This window comes from Syngnathus floridae, chromosome 2 (assembly GCF_059516105.1).
Source record: "Syngnathus floridae isolate MCC-2025c chromosome 2, RoL_Sflo_1.0, whole genome shotgun sequence".
Classification (NCBI taxonomy): Eukaryota; Metazoa; Chordata; class Actinopteri; order Syngnathiformes; family Syngnathidae; genus Syngnathus; species Syngnathus floridae.
In genome coordinates this window covers 12,925,194-12,946,449 of record NC_142414.1, presented here as the reverse complement: position 1 = coordinate 12,946,449, position 21,256 = coordinate 12,925,194, and the positions used below count along the sequence as shown (strand labels likewise).

The following is a 21,256-nucleotide window of genomic DNA, read 5'->3' as shown; positions in this document are numbered from 1 at the left end:
ATGATAGCATGCTAATGAGTCATTGAGAATAATATTGACTCTTCTTCGTTTGTGTCTGTATGACTGTATTATACTGCCCCCCGGTGGCAAAGGCCAGCGCACACCTCATTTGATTAAATTGCCTCATTAATTCACGATGCACAAGTTGTTTACTATTATTAAAACAGTAATATATTAAATTATAATAAGAATAATTGTTATTGTTTTTTTAAAGTCCACATCCGCCTCACAATGCAGAGGTGAATGTTTAGATTTTTTTACTGTGTTGAGTTTGGATGTTCTAAACTTCCTTTCAGCCATATGTCTCTCTCACGACACGACACTTGCGTCCGCAGGTCCAACAGATCTGAGCATGAAGTCGGTGGTTCCGAACTCCTCTTCCTCCAGCTCAAACAGTCATGGGCAGGGCGGCGGGGGCGGGGGGGCCTCGGCCCAACTCAGTCCCCCGGAAGTGACGGCGGTCAGGCAGCTCATTGCAGGATACAGAGAGTCAGCTGCCTTCCTGCTCCGCTCGGCCGACGAACTGGAGAACCTGATTCTGCAGCAGAACTGAACACCCGCCAGACCCAGCCCGCACTCGACTTCTCCGTCCGTCCATCCGTCTACGTGTGTAAATATGTCACTCTGACATACAAGTCTTGGCGAAGTTGGACAGAGGCACGAGCAAAGGGGAGTGGTTCTGCCAAGCACAGCAGGTCCTGTAAGGTACCTTGACTCATCCCACATGACTATTTATGCATTTGCTTCCCTTTGACCTCAGTGCTCTGTCTTCTGTAGTCTCCCCGCTAAGTTTCTCTCACCACCTCAGCCCCCATTTGTCTCAGGAAGTGATAATGTGTGCAGAAAACAAATCCAATTGTCCATCTAGTGCCATTTTCCCCAACCTTCAAAGAGCCAAAGCTCAAGAAAAGTCCTCCAGCAAACCGCTGAGCAAACTCGTCACAAACTATTTCAAATAATGACTCCCATTTAACATGAGCGTGATTGGCTTAAAGATTTCTTTTTGTTTTGGTCAATTCAGTAAAACAGTTAATAGATCACATTTATGGTGGAACGAGTTATGAAAAGATGATTTACCTTGATCATATATATTTATATAACACAAAAAAAAATTGGCATATGAACAGGGGTGTGTAGACTTTTTCAATCCACTGTAATTGTTCTGCCTATTTGTGGCTACCATATACGTAGATAACAAAGATACGTTATTAGTATACAGTAAAAAATATTTTCGGCCCAATTAAATCATAGGAGATCATTTTATGCGACCCACTGGATTATTTTTAATAGTAGGGAATTGCTGATTATAGTGAGCACAGGACGAGTTCAATTAGCTTTCCCAGACATCTTGCAGGTTTCAGTTGTGGATGGAATAATAGCAATGTGTTTAAAAAATAATGAAAAAGTAAAGCCGTGTAGTAGTTTTTAAATTTAATATAATGGGGAGTAACTGAATTAGCGATCTGTTTGTTTTTCCTGCCCTGGCAATTTGAAGTCCTGTTTTTGAATCAAGGGATGGAAACAACAAAAGATTTATTGAACCGATTAATCTTTTAATTGGAAAAAAATCCACACTGCTATTATTCGGCACCCAAGTGTACTGCAAGCTGCTTTTGTGTCAAAATATTTCATCCAACAGTTTGACTTTGTGGACGTCCATCGACAGACAAACGGTTGCTAAATTTCCTGCCACTGTTGCTGTTTGAGGGACTGATCCCAAAATCAGTCTCATTTTCGTTCCAAGCCGTTCGCTCAAGACGTTACCTCGTTGTCTTTTGTTAGAGACCAAGACTCATTTTGTGAAAAAGGTATCACATGGAGAGGAAATGAAATGATAGGAGATCACCAACACCTGTCAGGGAAGAAAGAGATTATTGAACATTTTGTTGAGTGCGAGCAGAAAAAGGTGCAATATTGATGATAATCAGTAGAGGATGATATTCATGTCACAGGCTATTGTGGGGAGAATTTCACCACAATTCTCTCCGGTCCTAAAAGACTTCATAATCCCATGCAGCATTGTAGCCAATTTCAATGTTTTGATGGCTGATGTTAACCTTATCACTTTTCAAAGGTCACATGACTTGCACACCTTTGCTTTTTTTTATTATTATTATTGTCATCGTTGTTGTTGTGGAGGAATTAATGTGTGCATTTTGTCACGCGTAGCCAATATCAATTGATCACTCGATGGATTGAGGTAATCCCAAACATTTGCATGGGGGGGTGTGATGGAACCGAGAACCCCCCCCCCCACACACACACACACACACACACCGCCCTCACCCCCCAAGCCGCATTGCGGCCATCCTGTCACTGCAACCATGTCAGAAAACTGTCAGTTGGAAAAGACGCAAGAGACAATCTTTGACAAAGATGTAATTACATCAGTTTACGCTCCCTGCTGTGCGTGCTTGTGTGTGTATGGTTGTATGTATGTATGTATGTACGTATGTATGTATGTGTGTGTGTGTGTGTGTGTGTGTGTGTGTGTGTGTGTGTGTGTGTGTGTGTGTGTGTGTGTGTGTGTGTGTGTGTGTGTGTGTGTCTGAGAGGGCACACACACACATAGAGAGCACAGTCTCACACTTGATGGTGAGTCAGCACAAAAACGGTTGTCAAGTGTACTTTTTGTCTTTGCTTTCCCGATTTTGGATTTATGATTTTTTTGGGGGGGGGTTGCTTGACGTAAGTGTCGTCGTGGACCGTTTGTGTAAAAGTGAAGTGTCCCACTTTGAACATGAATCTGTTAAGAAGTAATTCCGTCACTCAGCACATTCCAAACAAGGACAAGTGACACTCCAAGCAGCCGACTCGGCCGGCTCGCACCTTACAAAAAAACAAAAACAAATGTAGAGAGATATATTATCGACCACATGACACATTCTATATCAGCGTGCGTTCGTCACATTGTCAGTGGGCCGCGTGCTGTTTGCATTTCAAGTGTCAGCATGATGAACTATTGCAAGTTTGGAAGCACTTTATAGCTCAGGATTAGGAAACATAACGCAGTGATCCGCTCGTCAGCGGTTTTTTACCTCCAAGTTGTGCTCACAAGCAGCTTTGCAGCTCCTCCGCGGGCCCGTAGGTGGTGCCGTACTGGCTGAAAATGACAGGCACCTCTCATATCACCACAAAAAAAAATTACACACACAGGCAACAAAAAAAACTCACATTTTGACGGAGGGAGGGACTTATTGCTTGGCAGAGCCAATCATCATTTGAGATGGCATCTTGTTTACACTTTTGAGCTTCCGTCCACACACACAGTTTTGGACTCTCACATGGACAAAAAAAGCTCTCACATGGAAAAAATGATGAATGCTTTTTTGCTTCAGTAAGAGGGTTAGCATAAGTCTTTTTAGTTTATGCGAGAAGTTTGGGGGTTGTGAGAGGTTTTTTGGTGGGTTTTTTTTTCTCTCGCGTGCATGTCATGGGTATTAAACTCCGGGCCTCGAGGGCTGCCATCCTGCATGTTTTAGATGTTTCCCTCCTCCAACTCACCTGACTGGCACTGTTGGAGAAGGGAACCATCGAAAACATGCAAGATGGTGGTCCTCGAGGACTGGAATTTGACACCAGTGTTGTATGTGAAAGAGTTTTGTTTGTGTATGAGAGTGTTTTTATTTTGGTGAGAGTGGGAGGCTTTTGAGATGTTTGAGTTTTTCTTGCCTGTGTGAGAGATTTAGGAGAGATCTTTGTGCATGTGTGAGATATGGTATTTTTAGTTGTGTGGCAACTTTTTGGTATTGTGAGAGAGGCTTTTTGCTGGGGGAGTTTTTTTGTACATACGCATGAGAGGTTTAGGGGTGGGTGCGTATAGCAGTGAGTATGAGTTGTTTTTATGTGCGTGAAAAATTTTTGGGCGATTGAGTTTTTTAGTGAGTTTCTGTGCATGTCAGAGGTCAATGTTATTTGTAGTTACATGGGACTTGTGTGTATGTTTTTTAGTTGTTTTAGCATGTGTGTGTTTTTTGTTGAACGTGGAGCTTTTTTTTTTGTATCTGTGAGTCATTGGGTAAGTGAGATATTTTTGTGTATGTGAGAGCTAAATGTAATTTTGGGCCTATACATCTCCTCGGCAGGCCATCTCGCACATGTCCAACGTTAATCTTCTCGAGTAATCGTGACGTACGCGTCCTCGTCTCCTCTACTTCTTTCTTGTATTGATTATTTTGATTATAATTTCAATTTTTTTTTACTGTTGCCGTGGCGGTCTCGTCTCAGTCGAACATTTGCTTGCTGATGTGTAAGTAAAGCACCACAGCAGCTTGTGCGATCAGCCACCATGATTTTGTTTGTTGGTTTGGAAATGATGCCGGCAAATTTTGTATTGCGCGGACAACATAATGATCTCTCGGTGTTGCTGCAAGTGCCCTGGTAGCTCGTGGATTGCTCAAGTGGTCAGATTCTGTACGTGTACTGTATAGCTGTACAAAGAGTGATAAAAGCTGTTTTCAACTGTTCTTTTTTTCTGTGGGTACAGCACTGTTTTAAAAAGAAGACAAAAAAATCAAAAGTGGTTGAAGAAGCCCTTGCCTGTTTGAACTTCTCATTTGGTGGTGGTCTGTAATGCTATTGTTATTTCTTTGATTTGAACGCCTGCCCCCGCCGCACTCATAAGACTGTAGCTGTGTGCATAGACGGGGGGCGGCGTCCTGTATCCCCGTGTGAAGCTTTGTATCGCCCCCTCCCTCCGGTTTTGGACTCAGTGAAAGTGTGATGTTTACATGTACAGTTTTTTCACAATGTTTCTTTTGCATTTTCTTCAGGATCCTCCCCACCCTAATTTGCATACGCTCATCCAAAACGTTGTCTTTTGCCCTCCCAAGTGTGACCTCTTTGTCGGAGGTCAACAACCGACAACTCCCCTACGTCTCTGCATGGGCCAGCAAAGATAAATACGATTCTAATCAGCTTTTTTTGTGTGGCCTAGAAGGAGAGCGGAGTAGGTACATTTCTAAAAGTCAAGCGCTCAGAAAAGTGTACGTAATCTTGTACCGTCAAAGGTACACAAACGTCCTCGGTAACGTATAAGCCATTCCCGTCTCCTGGCCTTCACGGGGAACCCATAAACCTCAGGAAATACGCAAACTCCGCGTGGAGTTTGTATCCGCTGATTTCCTCTGATGTGAGACTGAAATCACTAACAAAAACCATTCAACATTTCTATGGAGATGTCTATTGTTTGTACATTGATCATTGTGTTTGCAAAGTGGATCTTTTTCCAGTTCGTGTGACTTAATATTTGGATTACGTTGGAGTGTTTATAGGTATGGATATTTATTATTATTATATGTGGAAATACAAAAAGTGAAAAAAAAAAAAGTTGAACCTGTTTCATTTGTTTGTTTCATGCAAAACTGTCCAGGTGAGATTCTTTCTGCCTCTTACATATCACGAAGGAGGGACCTCTGCGTGCGTGCGTGCTTGTTCGGAAAATAGTGTTTTTTCAGTGTTGCATCAACGCGTTGGAGAAAAAGTAAAAACAAGGGAAAAAAACTAAACAACACGATTGGAAGGTTCTCCTGAGATGTCAGTAATTCAATAAAATAGTGCGATGGGGTCTCAAAGTGCCACCTTGCTTCATTCTTTACGGTTTTAGTCAACACATATCTTCTCATATTTCCCGTATTATATTCCGAAAGATCCCACTGCAAGATGAAATGGTGAGCCTAACAAGGAAATATGAATTGCACAACATCCATGTTTGGATTGTTATTTTCCTGATGAAGATGAGAAATAGTCCGTGACATACATTTCCATAAATAAACAGTTCTCTTGAATTGTTTTGATAGTGGGGAAAAAAATTCAATGAATACTATACCACTACTTTGCTATACCAAAATGAATTTAAAATCACATTGACATTTGCATTTGGTTAAATCGACATTTAGGTATGATTTTTTTCTCATCCACCAATATGAATTTAAAATTGAGTTGTCAACGTTTGATTTGTTAAATTTCGAATAATTGAAATCAATAACATTAGTTAAAATCGAATCATCACTGATGTTTACCTCCTTATGTAATATAATATGAAGAAAGAAATATGCAACTTCTCTTCAGCCTATACTGTACATTTTAATTGTATTTCGGGGAAAAAAAAGGACCATGAACATTTTTCAAATTGTGCAATTTTTGTCCACGAGAGGGCAATAAAATTACAGAAATGGCAGGAGGATCATGTCACGTAGCTCGAGATATTTTTAGGACTCAATTAGGTGAAGGGTCAAGACCTGTGAATGTCACTTTTGCATACCAAGCAACAGAATTAACCACTTACTTTTAATCAATGGTTCTCAAACGTTCAATGGAAATGTAAAGAAAGGTGTATTTGAGTAACTGTGTCAATGGTAGCTTTTGCTCGATAAAAGTTGTCCAACACTGAACTGCAGTAAATCATATTCGGCACAAGCATAGACAAAGCGTTTCGCTCATAGGAATAGTTTTGGCACAACCTTAGGTGCTTTTAAATCTGGCTCAAATATAAGTAGAGCTCTTTTGTGGCCTGTTGTCTGAACTGAGTGACCTACTTCTCATGCAGTACTGTATATGATTGACACATTCAAACGGCAATGGGGTCAGATTCTTTGGCTCAGTAAATGTTGGCCCGGAAAGGTCTGCAGCTGCCGTTGCTTGACTGATGTTCAGTCAGTACCGGCAAGGCCTTTGCTGGTGGGCTCGATCCTATCAGAAGCGCTGACCTACATTCGCAACCCAAGTATTTGTTCCATGAAATTGTATTTATTTATTCCCAACAGTCAATTTGCTTCATTTGTAACATTTCACCATGCTGCACTACCTCCAGTATGTTTATGAAGATGTCAGAACCCCCCCCCATGTGCTGCCGTATTAATCTGAATTGCCCAGGGCCTTCAAAAGCAGAAGCTCTGGCCCATGGAACTTGAACTGAGCCTGCAGATATCAGCAATACATGAGGGATCATTGAATAGAGTTTGCCAGAGCATTTACGCCATCTTGTGGCTACTTTCCTGGTCATGTGATCAATACTCTGTTGAAATACTGAGTTCCTGGAGATTTGAATAATCTGTTTTTCTGTGCTCGTGCCCACACAAATTAGTTTCCCAAAATTTGCCTCCAGAAAAAAAAATGCACTAAATGAAGAGTCTTGTACACAGCTCCATAATTTTTTATTTCATTTTGGTGTTGCGCTTATACAGACTATAGTGTCATTGGTGTAGTCACATCTTGGCCAGTTTCTTTGTGTTGCATCACAATTTACCGACTGAGTCAGCTGTAATTGTGCCTTTCTGCTGGAAACCTTGCTTGAGCAACCACGCTCTTTCATAATTTCAGTCAAACAAGTTCCAAGTAAAAAAATTGGCAACTTCAGTCGGAATACTTGACCGATTCAGACTGGCGTTGCCAATTTCAGGATTTGGAACTTGTTTGACTGAAATGGTCAAGTTATATAACTCGAATCCACTGCCTTTGCATGCCGGAAACTTGAAACGCAATTTGGGTTTTCCATCAGGACAGTGATACCGCACGTCAAAATGGCTTTTTCAAATGAAAGCGTCTCCGTCCCAGGAAAAAAGAACTCTGACAGTTCTGCCAACAACAGTGTTTAAAGTAGAGCAATTAGAATTGGGTCAGAGCTGGTTTTGATACATAGAAGTAGCTGAGGTCGTGAACCAGAGAGCATTAGACTGAATTTGACATTTATAAATTAAGTTTAACTATTCTGAATTAATTAACAAAAACTTCTCCAATTAATTATCTGAAATCTCCATTTAATTATCTGAAAAAATAAAAAATTCAAGTACATATCTTCATGAAAGAGAAACGCTATTTTTTGTGTAGATATAGCTATTGTACTGTATATAATTGACAGAAATTTAAATTTTTACTCTAGTACTTAAGTACAGTGCCCAGTCTGTATTTTTTTACTTTTACCTAAGTACATGACTTTTTAAAAAAATTGAACTTGTATGCATGTAAACAAGTAAATTACTTGCAAATGTAAGTAACTTGAAAAAATGAAAGCACTATTTAAATTGTCAGCATAAAAAAAACTTTAACAACAAACATTACAATAATATGGTGTTTAATTGGTACTTCTGCTTTTCCAGAGTAATTTTACTCAAAAGTATTTTTACGACCTCTGTGGCTGCTAGTGATCACAAGCTCGGTAGCTAGGTAGACGTTACCATGTATGAATCAGCATAGTGTCACTTCTCGTTCTCAAAGGTTTATTATTACTGCAGAGGCATTGCACTGTTACGTGCAAAGGGTCAGGGTGAAGCTAATTTTAACTGCAGGTCAGAGGACCTTCAAATACTCCTCCGTGCTGATACTGTCAACTAGTGTGCATGTCTGCTTGCGTGCGTGTGCAGGACATGTGGACATGCACACGAGGTCAGGCAGGACACGTTGTTGTCTCATGGTACCCATCAAATAGACTAAAAACAGCTAAAAATGGGATAACCCTGAGAGAACAAACATATAGCATATCAAAAGTCAGTGAATAAGTAACTAGCTTGTGATAAGGAAGGAGCCACGGGTGAATCTTGTTTACTTGTTTTCTCGTGGCAGGCTGTGCCGCCGACCAGCTGCCTTTGGCCCAGATTCCTCCACAGCATGCTGAGAGAGGTTTAGGAACAGGTTTAGGAACAAATATAACATTGATCCAAGTGTATTCTGTGCATCATGACAGCTTCTCCCTCCTAATCGTCTTTCTGTTTGTTTAAGACATAAAAAAAGAAAGGTTTCAATTTTTGAACTTTTAAAGCAGTTGGTGACATGCTAGGCTAGACAGGATAACACGCGAACATGTGAAGTGCTTTAATTTAGTAGAAAAGAATCAGAATCATCTTCATTGACCAGTAGGTTCAAACCAACAAAAAATGTCTCTGCTAGTTGGAACTGCTCTAATTGTACAACAAAAAGCCACAATCCCAAAATATACATTAAGGACATGGGTGTCAAACTCAGGGCCTGGGGCCAGATCTGATCCGGAATATCGTTTTATTTGATTTTCAAGTATTTATTTCAGCTATTCTATATATCAGCAAGCACAACTTTGCCCAACAAGGTTGCAGAAGAAAAAAACTTTTAATCACTGAATGAAATACAAATATAATGTGCAACCCTTAAACTTATAGAAATAGAATCATACATATTTCTGTGAAGCTTGTAGCAATGCATACAGCCAGGTTAAAACTTTTTAAAATCTACATTTTTTATATTTTTTATGCTCAGTACAATTGACTATATTTACTGCATATTGTTAGAGTAGATTGCATTAAGGAATATACTTTTGAAGAAGTCGAATTTTTGCAACCATATGTTTTGTTTCCCAATGTAACAGTCAAGTTGTTGTCATCCAAGTGTGGTGCCTCGTGAACTTTCCCCTAGAAAACTCTGAGACCACGCCTCCGCTTCCCTCTGTGTTGGGATGCAGGAGATTCCGTTTGACCTCAATGGCACTTGACTGTTTTTTACTTGGTTCGGATCGTGGTCCTTTTTTTTTAAATGTCTGATTAGTCTGCCCGGAATAGAGCAGCTTTTTCTAGGCAGGGGCAGAAGGACGAATAAACAATAAACCTGGACTTTTACATGACATTTGTCACAGTAGGAATCCGCAGAACTTTCCAAAAACAGCATCCATTTAGTCTGACTGAGAGTAGACTTTGTCCAGTGTGCTTTATCAGCCTAGCTCATGTTCTTTTTTTTCCTAGAAATGTTTGCACGTATGAGGCAGTTTGGTGGACCGCTGCTTTGTGTCTCTGCCTCATACTAGTTCTGAGGTTGGGGGTTCGAATTTATGATCTGTCTTTGCTGTGTGAATTTCCAACATCTTTGTGGGTTTCCTTTAAATACTCTGCCTTCCTTCCATATTCCAAAAGCATGAATCAAGAACATAGGTTTAGTGGAGCATCTCTATAGCAGCAGTTCTCAACTGTTGCCATCCTTGGACCTGCACTCTGCTATATTTGCTTACTCATGACCTACTTTTATAGAAGTGAAGACAATGTATATAGTTTCAAAATAGCCTCTGAAAATATATGTACAGTGAACCAAACTACTAGTTAGTTATTTGTAAAAAAAATTCCCTCACTCTACCTTTTATGCAAGAACTACTCAAGAGACAGTTTAGTAGAAGAAGTAGAAGTATAAAGTGATACGTCTGGACTCTTTTCAAATATTTGTATGTCGTGAAGGAGTTTACAACAATCAACAATCGCATGAAATATACTTCAATCTACGAGCTGCCGATCTCTTCTTTTGTGAAAAATCCACTACTTGAGATATTTCTTATTGTACAAAATACAAATACGTGTACCCCAAGTAAAAAACTCAGGTCAAAAAACATTTTCCATATTAAAGCTTGCACGTGAAAGAATAAATTTAATAGAATATCCTCAGTTTACAACAGATTTCTACTGCACAGCAAAACAATAATTACAGTTAACAGCCCAAGAACTGAAAAAAATTAATGAAATTTAAAACAGTAAATGCAACAGAACAGATGAAGTGGCCTTTTTCCACCGCCAGTTGATTGATTGCACTTTGTTACCTGTGAACTTGTTGTGAGCAGCCTGAAACGAGCTTATCTGTTACACGATTAGCGAGAACTGTTTGTAACAGCTGACACGTGATTACGTTGTTTTTGACCACTTACTCAAATGATGTTAACTGCATCAATTCACTTGAATAATTGTCTTCTGTTTACAGGTACTTTGCTTTTAAATGCATTCTTAGTTGGTGGGAACTTTCATTGTTATTGTAACAAAGACAACCAAATTTGAATACCAATGATTAGTTGTGTTAAGAAGAAAAATGCGTGTCAAGTGATTCCCGATGCCTGTAAAAAGTATTTCCATATGACCCACAAACGTCTTCCAGCTGCCTCCCTCCTCTTGAGCGCGGCTGATGGTCTCTCTGACCCACATTTGTGATGAGGTGGTGTGTTATGTAAGCACAATGGATTGTGACCAACCAATATAGCCAAACCACAATAGGCCTGCTGTTATGCAATAAGTGCTCAAGGCTTCAGATGCAGGCTCCAAAAAATACAGTACAGGCAGCAAACTTGTAGTTATATCTTTTTATTTTTATCAGCAATGGTTATTACACAAGGAGAAATAGATGAAAAATCTTTTTTTTCTTTTTTGGTCGTAGTACAAATAAAAACTATACAGGAAAAACAAAAATGTGAGTTATCTTCACCGCCACCATCTCCATCTGGACCATGATGGCAAGTTGGCAGTGAGGTAGCCGTAGGCGGTAGATGAAGATGAGGGCGAGGGGCCCCTAGGAGGACTGTGAGGAGGACGGTGTAGAGGCTGGGGGAGGCGGGGTCGAGGCCTCAAACTTGCCCGCGTCGGCGCTTTCGCTAAGCTGTCGCTTGAGAAGCATTTCCCTGGCGATGCAGGTCACCTGACCGTTAGCCACTGTGTAGCTTCCGTTTCTGAAAACAAACAAAGCAGCAGCAGATGAGCGCAAGTACAAAAAGAAAATGACCCAGATCCCAAATTGGGTGTTAATCCGACAAACAAATCCCACACTGTTGCTGTGAAAGAGTTGACATTGCTGTATTTGAAAGGTTCTCGGCATTAGGTGCACTAAATAAAAAGCAGAATTTCGGTCAACCGATGCAAGAGAATTTTCAGTTGCTCTGAATCTGGAGTTATTATTCGAACATACGGCTGAGTATCGGCACTTTTGATGTTGAGACGCTTTCGTTTTGTCTCTGGTTTGATCAATTACTTACTTTTGGGGTTCGGCTCCAGGTTTCGCAAAGAAAAAGGAGGTCCACCAGTGGCCAGAGTCTTGTCTTGGAAGTCCTGTGGGGAGCACATGCAACACTTACAGGAAGTCTGCAAAAACAACTCGAGAAACGACGTGGGTCTTGGTGCTACATACCAGGGTGGTGTGGGATGACCTCTCCCGAGAACTCGGCGCTGCTACACGAGCTGCTGCTGGAGGTAGACCCGATGCGCCCTGCACAACACAAATAGTGTGAACCTCACGTAGTGTTGGGTTGCTGATATCATTTTTTAAATCATTATATTGCACCCAGAGCTGCCAACCTACCCACCTCACAAATTTGGCTTAGCTACACTACTTGCAGTTAAAAACTATCTTACGGCAGTCTCAATTTACAGTATCTATAAATTGCCAAGATTACCCTTGCCTGACGGGAATGTAAATTGAATATATTTAAATAAATAATACCCAAGGAGAGGATGATATTCAAGGATATGGGCTATTTTCAGTTTAACAATTTTTTTTAAACAATTGATTCTTAAAAGTGCAGCGACTGATTATTGATTGATTGATTGATTAGTATTTGCATTTTTTTTCCAGTTTTTGTCCCTGTGAATCCATTTGCTGAAAAACCCCTGCTCATGGTTTTTGTTCTCTTTCTAAAATGCCACCGGATGATGTCAAAGTCCTGGGTAATTGGAAAGTAGTAATTGATGTCAAGGAAGTATATAGAATTGATACATCTTGACTGAGACACAAGCTTTGAGCAATAATTATAGGCAGTTTCTGTACAAATGTTTTGGATAGCAGTCTAGGTTTTAGGTGTGTCGTATTCCTGAAGACGTGACTTACTTCTGTAGTAATCATGGGTGGCGATGAGGGAGCCGCTTGATGGAATTGCTGCCATCTTCAACTTCAAATGGGGAAACAAGCTGGGTAAAAAGCAGGGGAACCTGAAGGCAAGACAGGAAAAGATGAGTCTGGGCAAGACTATGAATCCCAAGTTGCTTCCAGGTGGACAGTGTAAATAAGACTCCTCAATTGCTATCAATCTATTAACTCAGCGAAATAAGATTTTAATTGCACAGTACAAGGGGAACAGGTTTCCCTACATACATTTCATAATAAACATGTTGAATCTGTTGTAAGGACACGTGCACTGGATTTCAGTGCACGTTCATATATTTATTGTATGTACACACACCTTTGCAGCATATATGTGTGTATATAAATATAGATATGAGGTATTTATGTATACGAAACAGCTGCTTTTGGGAATCTGGTTTCCTCCCTCCTCTAGCACGTGTGGCACGATGCCAACTGCGAGATGGGTTATGGATTAAATGACACTGACTAGGTTTCAAAACGGGGATTACAGTAGTAACCGGCACAACAAAAAAAGTATTTTCAAGCTATAACAAGCAAAGTCACACAGTTACGATACGTATCACTAAGGCCCCATTCGAGTGAGATGAGAAAAAAGGATCAAGATGTCTGTTGTTATATTTATGCCTAAATGGATATTCTTATACCTACGAAATAATATTTTTATGGGTTTTCTGTGTATTTCGTTCCAAGAAAACACAAATGTACAGCAGTATTTTTACTTGAAGGCCATCTTGGAGTCTTAAGGAGCAGATGAGGGCAATGCGGCTTAACTGGATATGAGAAGCAGATGGCTTTGTGGGATTTCATGGAGCAGGTGAGAACATGCTGTACTGGCCACCAGACACAAACAAGACAGCTGCCCAAATTGGGGCATTCATCAATAACAACACCATACGTGTATATATTTGGAGCCACAAAATGCACATAACATGCGCACGAAATACGACATTGGTGGCCATGGCTCCGCACGGACAGTTGGGTAAACAAATAGAGCCCACCTTCTCTTGAAACGATTACGTCAGACAGATACATTCATTAAATTCGATCTAAGTATGGAAAATGAGCTAAAAAGCAGTTCTTAAAAGCCTGTCAGTGTAAGGAATCATTATTTTTATTTCATTTACATACTATCGACATGTAGGTTGTTATTGTGCGAGTTTAAGGACGTCGTGTATTGTTTTAGAAAAAAAATGCACACCATTTTCTTAGCCAGACATCGAAATTGCTGCCGGGAGTGATAATGAAAGCACAAATGAACATTTTTTTTCGTATGTTCCACCGATTGAGGTCAGAACTTCGTTTCTGAATTCCCCTAACTGTAACGTCCCAGGCTTCGTAAAACACAGTGGAGTCGTTGTTCGTGAAGACTTACCTTCTGTTGAGATTGGAATGCTGTTGTTGGTGGTGGTGGAAGGTTCGGATGGCACAAGAAGCTTCTTAATGGTTCGAACAACCCATTTGTGGATGGGTAAATGTGGTGTTGGCCACGCTAGGTCACTCGCTGCACGGCACTGGCGGACAAGGGCGGAGGGGCAAGCTTTTAATCGCTCCTGGGCCTACGTGGGCTGCGGATGGGCGGGGACTGAGGCATGGCGTGCAGTGGAACGTGATCATCGAGCTCGAGTGGGGAACATGGTGACGGTTATTTTTTTGTCACGCACACACACACACACACACACAGATAGACACGGTCATATGCGGGAATCGAACTGACGGTATCTGCACACAAGACAGGCAAGAGTACCCCTCAGCGACTCCCAACATGGTGAAGTTATTGGACGGAAAGAAGCCGCGTTTGGCAACAAAGTCTGTGGACAGTAAAATATCGCTATGAAATTACACTTACTGACGATTAAAAATAGACTGATACAGCCAATAAATAATACAAGTGCTGATGTCCGTACATGGCTTCCCTGGTGGTCTAGTGGTTAGGATTCGGCGCTCTCACCGCCGCGGCCCGGGTTCGATTCCCGGTCAGGGAACGATCGAATTTTTGAAAAATGGACGTTAAATGATTTTATACTGGGATGATCATTGATACTATTATAATAGGTCATGCCTTCCCTGATGGTCTAGTGGTCAGAATTTGGCGCTCTCCCCGCTCCGGCCGGGGTTTGCTTCCAGGTCAGGCAATACATTTCCTTATGAAAAATAGGCATGTTTGCCCCCAAACTGGGCTGAACATAGGCTTATGATAGGGCCTCATCACCATAACTTCCCTGGTGGTCTCGTCGTCAGGATTCGGCGCTGTCACCGCCGCGGCCCGGATTTGAATCCCGTTCAGGCAATCAATTTCCTTATGATAAATTGATCTCAAATTTGATGCCCCCAAACTGGACTGAACATTGGCATTATTATGATAGATCCTCAACTTCATGTCCCTGATGGTCTAGTGGTTAGGATTCGGTGCTCTCACCGCCGCGGCCCGGGTTCAATTCCCGGTCAGTGAAATGGTTTCCTTACGGAAAATAGATGTGAAGTTTGATGCCCCCAAACTGGGCTGAACATTGGCACTATTATGATAGGTCCTCAACTTCATGTCCCTGGTGGTCTAGTGGTTAAGATTCGGCGCTCTCACCGCCGCGGCCGAGCTTCGATTCCCCATCAGGGAATCCGTTTCCTTATGGGAAAATAGATGTGAAGTTGGATGCCCCCAAACTGCGCTGAACATTGGCACTATTATGATAGGTCCTCAACTCCATGTCCCTGATGGTCTAGTGGTTAGGATTCGGCGCTCTCACCGCCGCGGCCCGGGTTCGATTCCTGGTCAGGGAATCAATTTCCATATGATAAATTGATCTCAAATTTGATGCCCCCAAACTGGGCTGAACATTGGCTCCAGGCCCGGATTTGAATCCCGTTCAGGCAATCAATTTCCTTATGATAAATTGATCTCAAATTTGATGCCCCCAAACTGGACTGAACATTGGCATTATTATGATAGATCCTCAACTTCATGTCCCTGATGGTCTAGTGGTTAGGATTCGGCGCTCTCACCGCCGCGGCCCGCGTTCGATTCCTGGTCAGGGAATCAATTTCCATATGATAACTTGATCTCAAATTTGATGCCCCCAAACTGGGCTGAACATTGGCACTATTTTGATAGGTCTGCAACTTCATGTCCCTGGTGGTCTAGTGGTTAGGATTCGGCGCTCTCACCGCCGTGGCCCGGGTTCAATTCCCGGTCAGGGAATCGGTTTCCTTATGGAAAATAGATGTGAAGTTTGATGCCCCCAAACTACGCTGAACATTGGCACTATTATGATAGGTCCTCAGCTTCATGTCCCTGATGGTCTAGTGGTTAGGATTCGGCACTCTCACCGCTGCGGCCCGGGTTCGATTCCCGGTCAGGGAATCGATATCCTTATGGAAAATAGATGTGAAGTTTTATGCCCCCAAACTGGGATGAAAATTGGCACTATTATGCTAGGTCCTCAACTTCATGTCCCTGATGGTCTGGTGGTTAGGATTCGGCGCTCTCACCGCCGCAGCCCGGGTTCGATTCCCGGTCAGCGAATCAATTTCCTTATGATAAATTGATTTTAAATTTGATGCCCCCAAACTGGGCTGAACATTGGCACTATTATGATAGGTCCTCAGCTTCATGTCCCTGATGGTCTAGTGGTTAGGATTCGGTGCTCTCTCCGCCGTGGCCCGGGTTCGATTCCTGGTCAGGGAATCAATTTCCTTATGGAAAATAGATGTGAAATTTGATGCCCCCAAACTGGGATGAAAATTGGCACTATTATGCTAGGTCCTCAACTTCATGTCCCTGATGGTCTAGTGGTTAGGATTCGGCGCTCTCACCGCCGCGGCCCGGGTTCGATTCCCGGTCAGGGAATCAATTTCCTTATGATAAATTGATTTTAAATTTGATGCCCCCAAACTGGGCTGAACATTGGCACTATTATGATAGGGCCTCAGCTTCATGTCCCTGATGGTCTAGTGGTTAGGATTCGGCGCTCTCACCGCCGCGGCCCGGGTTCGATTCCTGGTCAGGGAGTCAATTTCCTTATGGAAAATAGATGTGAAATTTTATGCCCCCAAACTAGGCTGAACATTGGCACTATTATGATAGGTCCTCAACTCCATGTCCCTGATGGTCTGCTGGTTAGGATTCGGCGCTCTCACCGCCGCGGCCTGGGTTCGATTCCCGGTCAGCGAATCAATTTCCTTATGATAAATTGATTTTAAATTTGATGCCCCCAAACTGGGCTGAACATTGGCACTATAATGATAGGTCCTCAGCTTCATGTCCCTGATGGTCTAGTGGTTAGGAATCGGCGCTCTCACCGCCGTGGCCCGGGTTCGATTCCTGGTCAGGGAATCAATTTCCTTATGGAAAATAGATGTGAAATTTGATGCCCCCAAACTACGCTGAACATTGGCACTATTATGATAGGTCCTCAAATCCATGTCCCTGATGGTCTAGGGGTTAGGATTCGGCGCTCTCACCGCCGCGGCCCGGGTTCGATTCCCGGTCAGGGAATCGATTTCCTTACGGAAAATAGATGTGAAGTTTTATGCCCCTAAACTGCGCTGAACATTGGCACTATTATGATAAGTCCTCAACTCCATGTCCCTGATGGTCTAGGGGTTAGGATTCGGCGCTCTCACCGCCGCGGCCCGGGTTCGATTCCCGGTCGGGGAATCGGTTTCCTTATGGAAAATAGATGTGAAGTTTGATGCCCCCAAACTGCGCTGAACATTGGCACTATTATGATAGGTCCTCAGCTTCATGTCCCTGATGGTCTAGTGGTTAGGATTCGGCGCTCTCACCGCCGCGGCCCCGGTTCATTTCCCGGTCAGGGAATCGATTTCCTTACGGAAAATAGATGTGAAGTTTTATGCCCCTAAACTGGGATGAACATTGGCACTATTATGATAGGTCCTCAACTTCATGTCCCTGATGGTCTAGTGGTTAGGATTTGGCGCTCTCACCGCCACGGCCCGGGTTCAATTCCCGGTCAGGGAATCAATTTCCTTATGATAAATTGATCTCAAATTTGATGCCCCCAAACTGGGCTGAACATTGGCACTATTATGATAGGGCCTCACTTCATGTCCCTGGTGGTCCAGTGGTTAGGATTCGGCGCTCTCACCGCTGCGGCCCGGGTTCGATTCCCGGTCAGGGAATCGGTTTCCTTATGGAAAATAGATGTGAAGTTAATGCCCCCAAACTGGGCTGAACATTGGCACTATTATGATAGGTCCTCAACTTCATGTCCCTGATGGTCTAGTGGTTAGGATTTGGGGCTCTCACCGCCGCGGCCCGGGTTAGATTCCCTGATAGGGAATCTGTTTCCTTATGGAAAATAGATGTGAAATTTGATGCCCCCAAACTGGGCTGAACATTGGCACTATTGTGAAAGGTCCTGAACTTCATGTTCCTGGTGGTCTAGTGGTTAGGATTCGGCGCTCGAACAATATTGATCTGTGACGTCACTTGGACACTCCATTACGTACACCGCCACTTTATTAGGGAAATATCATGGTCACAGGTGTCAAGCTCTAGTCCTCGGGGCCGCATTTAAACGTTTGCCAGGATTCCCTCGTTAAGTGCACCTGCGTGAAAAGTTTTTGGTCATTTTCACGTGTAGCAGGAGCTAAAACCTTTCACGCAGGTGCACTTAACGAGGGAATCATACGGACACTCCATTAGGTACACCGCCATTTTCAAGTGTACCTAATAACAGGCCACTTTATTAGGGAAATATCATGGTCAAAGGTCACAGGTGTCAAGCTTTAGTCCTTGGGGCCGCATTCCAACATGTTTTCCAAGAGTCCCTCGTTAAGTGCACCTGCGTGAAAAGTTTTTGGTCATTTTCACATTCCACAGGAGCTAAAACTTTTCACGCAGGTGCACTTAACGAGGGAATCACACGGACTCTCCATTAGGTACACCGCCATTTTCAAGTGTACCTAATAACAGGCCACTTTATTAGGGAAATATCATGGTCAAAGGTCACAGGTGTCAAGCTTTAGTCCTTGGGGCCGCATTCCAACATGTTTTCCAAGAGTCCCTCGTTAAGTGCACCTGCGTGAAAAGTTTTTGGTCATTTTCACGTTCTACAGGAGCTAAACCTTTTCACGCAGGTGCACTTAACGAGGGAATCACATGGACTCTCCATTAGGTACACACTTTATTAGGGAAATATCATGGTCAAAGGCCCCAAGGACTAGAGCTTGACAACTGTGACCTTTGACCATGATATTTCCCTAATAAAGTGGCCTGTTATTGGTACACTTGAAAATGGCGGTGTACCTAATGGAGTGTCCAAGTGACGTCGCAGATCAAACAGTGAATTAGGAGGTGGGGGTGAGGGCGGGTGTGGCACTTTTCACTTTCACTTAGCTTTTTCCCTAAGATAAAATGTTCTAGGTCCCAATGGGATTTGAACCCGGGTCGCTGGAGTGAGAGTCCAGAGCACTAACCAGTACACAATGGAAGCCTCGCTTACAGTGCATGGAATGTATATGGTTTTATGGAGCAGCTTACAAGCAAATATTTACAATGGTTATATGGGGCAGCACACGAGCAACTGTGTTGCAATTTTTCTATGATAAAATATTTCAGGTCTCACTGGGATTTGATCCTGGGTCGCTGAGATTACAGTCCAGAGCACTAACCACTACACTATGGAACCCTCGCTCACATTGCATGGAATATGACCCTAACCCTAGGTCTAACCCTAACTCTAACCCTAACCCTAGCACTAACCCTAGCTCTGCAAATAGTTATAATGGTTATATGGGGCAGCAGACGAGCAACTGTGTTGCAAATTTTCTATGATAAAACATTTGGGGTCACAATGGGATTCGAACCCGGGTCATTGGGCTGAGAGTCCAGAGCACTGTCCACTACACTATGGAAGCCTCGCTTAAGCTATCTGGTATATGTATGGTTTTATGGATCAGCTCACAGGCAAATAGTTATAATGGTTATATGGGGCAGCAGACGAGCAACTGTGTTGCAAATTTTCTATGATAAAACATTTGGGGTCCCAATGGGATTTGAACCCGGGTCATGGGGCTGAGAGTCCAGAGCACTGTCCACTACACTATGGAAGCCTCGCTTAAGCTATCTAGTATATGTATGGTTTTATGGATCAGCTCACAAGCAAATAGTTATAATGGTTATATGGGGCAGCAGACGAGCAACTGTGTTGCAAATATTTCTTTGATAAAATGTTTTAGTTCTCACTGGGATTCGAACCCAGGTCGCTGGGGTGAGAGTCCAGCACGCCAACTACTACACTATAGAACCCTCGCTCACACTGCGTCGAATACTCACAAGGAAATAGTTAAAATGGTTATATGGGGCAGATTCCTTTGAACGAATCTTTTGAATGAACTGATTCTAAAGATTCAGTTCACTTAAAAGAACTGGAATGCACATCACTAGTTGCTGTGTGCTTTTATTAACAGTGACACTGACGTAAAATACACAGTCAAGTTGAGACACCTCGACTGTGATCGCCACTCAGCCGCTGTCAGAACAGCAGAGCGTCTTTAAAAGTGACTTTGTTCTTAATGTTGCAATATTTTATAGAGCTAGTCAAAAACAGTAAACAAAGCCATATTGATTCTTTTGGATTTTGATCACAATCACTTTCAATAGTTTATTCCTTACATTGTCTAAAACCTTTTTTCAAAAACTGCCACTTTCATTTACAAAATAAATACAATTTAAAGAATATTTAGTATTTATTTTTATTCAATTATTTGACTCTCCATACATATATAGGAATAGAACTTTACATCTTTTGTTGTAATATAACTGATTTTAATATAGAAGCTGGTGTAACACTTAACAGATTTTTGTTGGTGGTGTGCCTCGAGATTTTTTCTAATGAAAAGGTGTGCCGGGAATGAAAAAAGGTTGGGAAACACTGCACTAGACCACCAGGAATGCCGATTCATCATAATAGTGCCACTGTTCGGCCCAGTTTGAAGGCATCAAATTTGACAAGTCTTCATAAGTACATTGATTCCCTGACCGGGATTCGAATCTAGGCCGCTATTATGATAGGTCCTCAATTTCATGACCTCGACGTTCTCACCGCTGTAGACGTGCTAACCAGTGTGCAACATGCGTCCCAAAACAGTGCAGTCAAAATGTATTATTTGCGCAATCATCTCAAGGGCCACAGCAACGCCTATATAAACTAATGGCAATGAAAAGCCAATATACCAAAACTCCAAAAGTCAAGTGTCAGGTTCCCCATTTATTTATTTAACCAAAGCCACATTTAAAAACAAGGTTGACCACCAAAAGTCTGTGCAATCTATTTAAGATACACAAGATGTAAAACAAAGTAACATAATAGAGAAGAATAAAATACAATATTCAGATAGTCAGTATAATGAGTATATGCACGAAAATGGATGGATGGATGTTGTGTTAATAAAAGCAATACAATACTGAATACCACAGTAAGAAATAACAAAATAACACCCACGACATATTTAGGACTGAACAAATCAGGCTTGGAATGAATCAAACACACTTTTGGACTTCATTTTATTCACTATTCGTAACACATTTGACTTTAATTGAAAAATATTTAAGTACAAAAACCCTTATAAATATTCAATATTTTTTGGGATAATGTCATAAACAAAGTCAGAT

General features: G+C 42.1%; 2 protein-coding genes and 15 non-coding genes across 19 annotated transcripts in view; 16 read left to right on the top strand and 1 right to left on the bottom strand.

The window, feature by feature from the left end:
* The window catches only part of nol4la (nucleolar protein 4-like a), a 54,021-nt gene extending 48,405 nt beyond the window's left edge, over window positions 1-5,616 (top strand). For 2 of the 3 annotated variants that reach the window (XM_088398411.1, XM_088398403.1), the window contains exon 11: window positions 336-5,616. In XM_088398411.1, coding sequence (XP_088254537.1) covers window positions 336-553 — 218 coding nt within the window. In that variant the 3' untranslated portion in view covers window positions 554-5,616. The remainder of the gene's footprint in view (window positions 1-335) is intronic. The other variant, XM_088398419.1, reaches the window with a different exon arrangement.
* A 5,443-nt stretch (window positions 5,617-11,059) lies between these two features.
* On the bottom strand, window positions 11,060-14,166 carry ppdpfa (pancreatic progenitor cell differentiation and proliferation factor a). The gene is made up of 5 exons (XM_088369567.1): window positions 13,997-14,166; window positions 12,589-12,689; window positions 11,893-11,970; window positions 11,741-11,813; window positions 11,060-11,437 (listed from the first exon to the last, which is right to left on the bottom strand). The coding sequence occupies exons 2-5, from the start codon at window positions 12,641-12,643 to the stop codon at window positions 11,281-11,283; spliced, it is 363 nt and encodes a 120-aa protein (XP_088225693.1). The 5' UTR covers window positions 12,644-12,689; window positions 13,997-14,166; the 3' UTR covers window positions 11,060-11,280.
* A 368-nt stretch (window positions 14,167-14,534) lies between these two features.
* Window positions 14,535-14,606, top strand: trnae-cuc (transfer RNA glutamic acid (anticodon CUC)). The gene has a single exon. It is a non-coding gene; the product is annotated as a tRNA-Glu (tRNA).
* A 396-nt stretch (window positions 14,607-15,002) lies between these two features.
* On the top strand, window positions 15,003-15,074 carry trnae-cuc (transfer RNA glutamic acid (anticodon CUC)). The gene has a single exon. It is a non-coding gene; the product is annotated as a tRNA-Glu (tRNA).
* A 253-nt stretch (window positions 15,075-15,327) lies between these two features.
* trnae-cuc (transfer RNA glutamic acid (anticodon CUC)) lies at window positions 15,328-15,399 on the top strand. The gene has a single exon. It is a non-coding gene; the product is annotated as a tRNA-Glu (tRNA).
* A 184-nt stretch (window positions 15,400-15,583) lies between these two features.
* trnae-cuc (transfer RNA glutamic acid (anticodon CUC)) lies at window positions 15,584-15,655 on the top strand. The gene has a single exon. It is a non-coding gene; the product is annotated as a tRNA-Glu (tRNA).
* Window positions 15,656-15,745: 90 nt separating this feature from the next.
* trnae-cuc (transfer RNA glutamic acid (anticodon CUC)) lies at window positions 15,746-15,817 on the top strand. Its single transcript has one exon. It is a non-coding gene; the product is annotated as a tRNA-Glu (tRNA).
* A 90-nt stretch (window positions 15,818-15,907) lies between these two features.
* trnae-cuc (transfer RNA glutamic acid (anticodon CUC)) lies at window positions 15,908-15,979 on the top strand. Its single transcript has one exon. It is a non-coding gene; the product is annotated as a tRNA-Glu (tRNA).
* A 252-nt stretch (window positions 15,980-16,231) lies between these two features.
* On the top strand, window positions 16,232-16,303 carry trnae-cuc (transfer RNA glutamic acid (anticodon CUC)). Its single transcript has one exon. It is a non-coding gene; the product is annotated as a tRNA-Glu (tRNA).
* Window positions 16,304-16,393: 90 nt separating this feature from the next.
* Window positions 16,394-16,465, top strand: trnae-cuc (transfer RNA glutamic acid (anticodon CUC)). Its single transcript has one exon. It is a non-coding gene; the product is annotated as a tRNA-Glu (tRNA).
* A 90-nt stretch (window positions 16,466-16,555) lies between these two features.
* trnae-cuc (transfer RNA glutamic acid (anticodon CUC)) lies at window positions 16,556-16,627 on the top strand. Its single transcript has one exon. It is a non-coding gene; the product is annotated as a tRNA-Glu (tRNA).
* Window positions 16,628-16,879: 252 nt separating this feature from the next.
* On the top strand, window positions 16,880-16,951 carry trnae-cuc (transfer RNA glutamic acid (anticodon CUC)). The gene has a single exon. It is a non-coding gene; the product is annotated as a tRNA-Glu (tRNA).
* A 90-nt stretch (window positions 16,952-17,041) lies between these two features.
* Window positions 17,042-17,113, top strand: trnae-cuc (transfer RNA glutamic acid (anticodon CUC)). Its single transcript has one exon. It is a non-coding gene; the product is annotated as a tRNA-Glu (tRNA).
* A 90-nt stretch (window positions 17,114-17,203) lies between these two features.
* On the top strand, window positions 17,204-17,275 carry trnae-cuc (transfer RNA glutamic acid (anticodon CUC)). Its single transcript has one exon. It is a non-coding gene; the product is annotated as a tRNA-Glu (tRNA).
* A 90-nt stretch (window positions 17,276-17,365) lies between these two features.
* trnae-cuc (transfer RNA glutamic acid (anticodon CUC)) lies at window positions 17,366-17,437 on the top strand. The gene has a single exon. It is a non-coding gene; the product is annotated as a tRNA-Glu (tRNA).
* Window positions 17,438-17,527: 90 nt separating this feature from the next.
* On the top strand, window positions 17,528-17,599 carry trnae-cuc (transfer RNA glutamic acid (anticodon CUC)). The gene has a single exon. It is a non-coding gene; the product is annotated as a tRNA-Glu (tRNA).
* Window positions 17,600-17,688: 89 nt separating this feature from the next.
* trnae-cuc (transfer RNA glutamic acid (anticodon CUC)) lies at window positions 17,689-17,760 on the top strand. Its single transcript has one exon. It is a non-coding gene; the product is annotated as a tRNA-Glu (tRNA).
* The last annotated feature ends 3,496 nt before the right edge of the window (window positions 17,761-21,256 follow it).

Coding starts and splice junctions, on each gene's coding strand:
- ppdpfa (XM_088369567.1), bottom strand. CDS start 12,643: ATGGCAGCAATTCCATCAAGCGGCTCCCTCATCGCCACCCATGATTAC. Junction 11,971..12,588: donor CACCCATGATTACTACAGAA/GTAAGTCACGTC, acceptor TGTGTTGTGCAG/GGCGCATCGGGTCTACCTCC. Junction 11,814..11,892: donor GGTCATCCCACACCACCCTG/GTATGTAGCACC, acceptor TGCTCCCCACAG/GACTTCCAAGACAAGACTCT.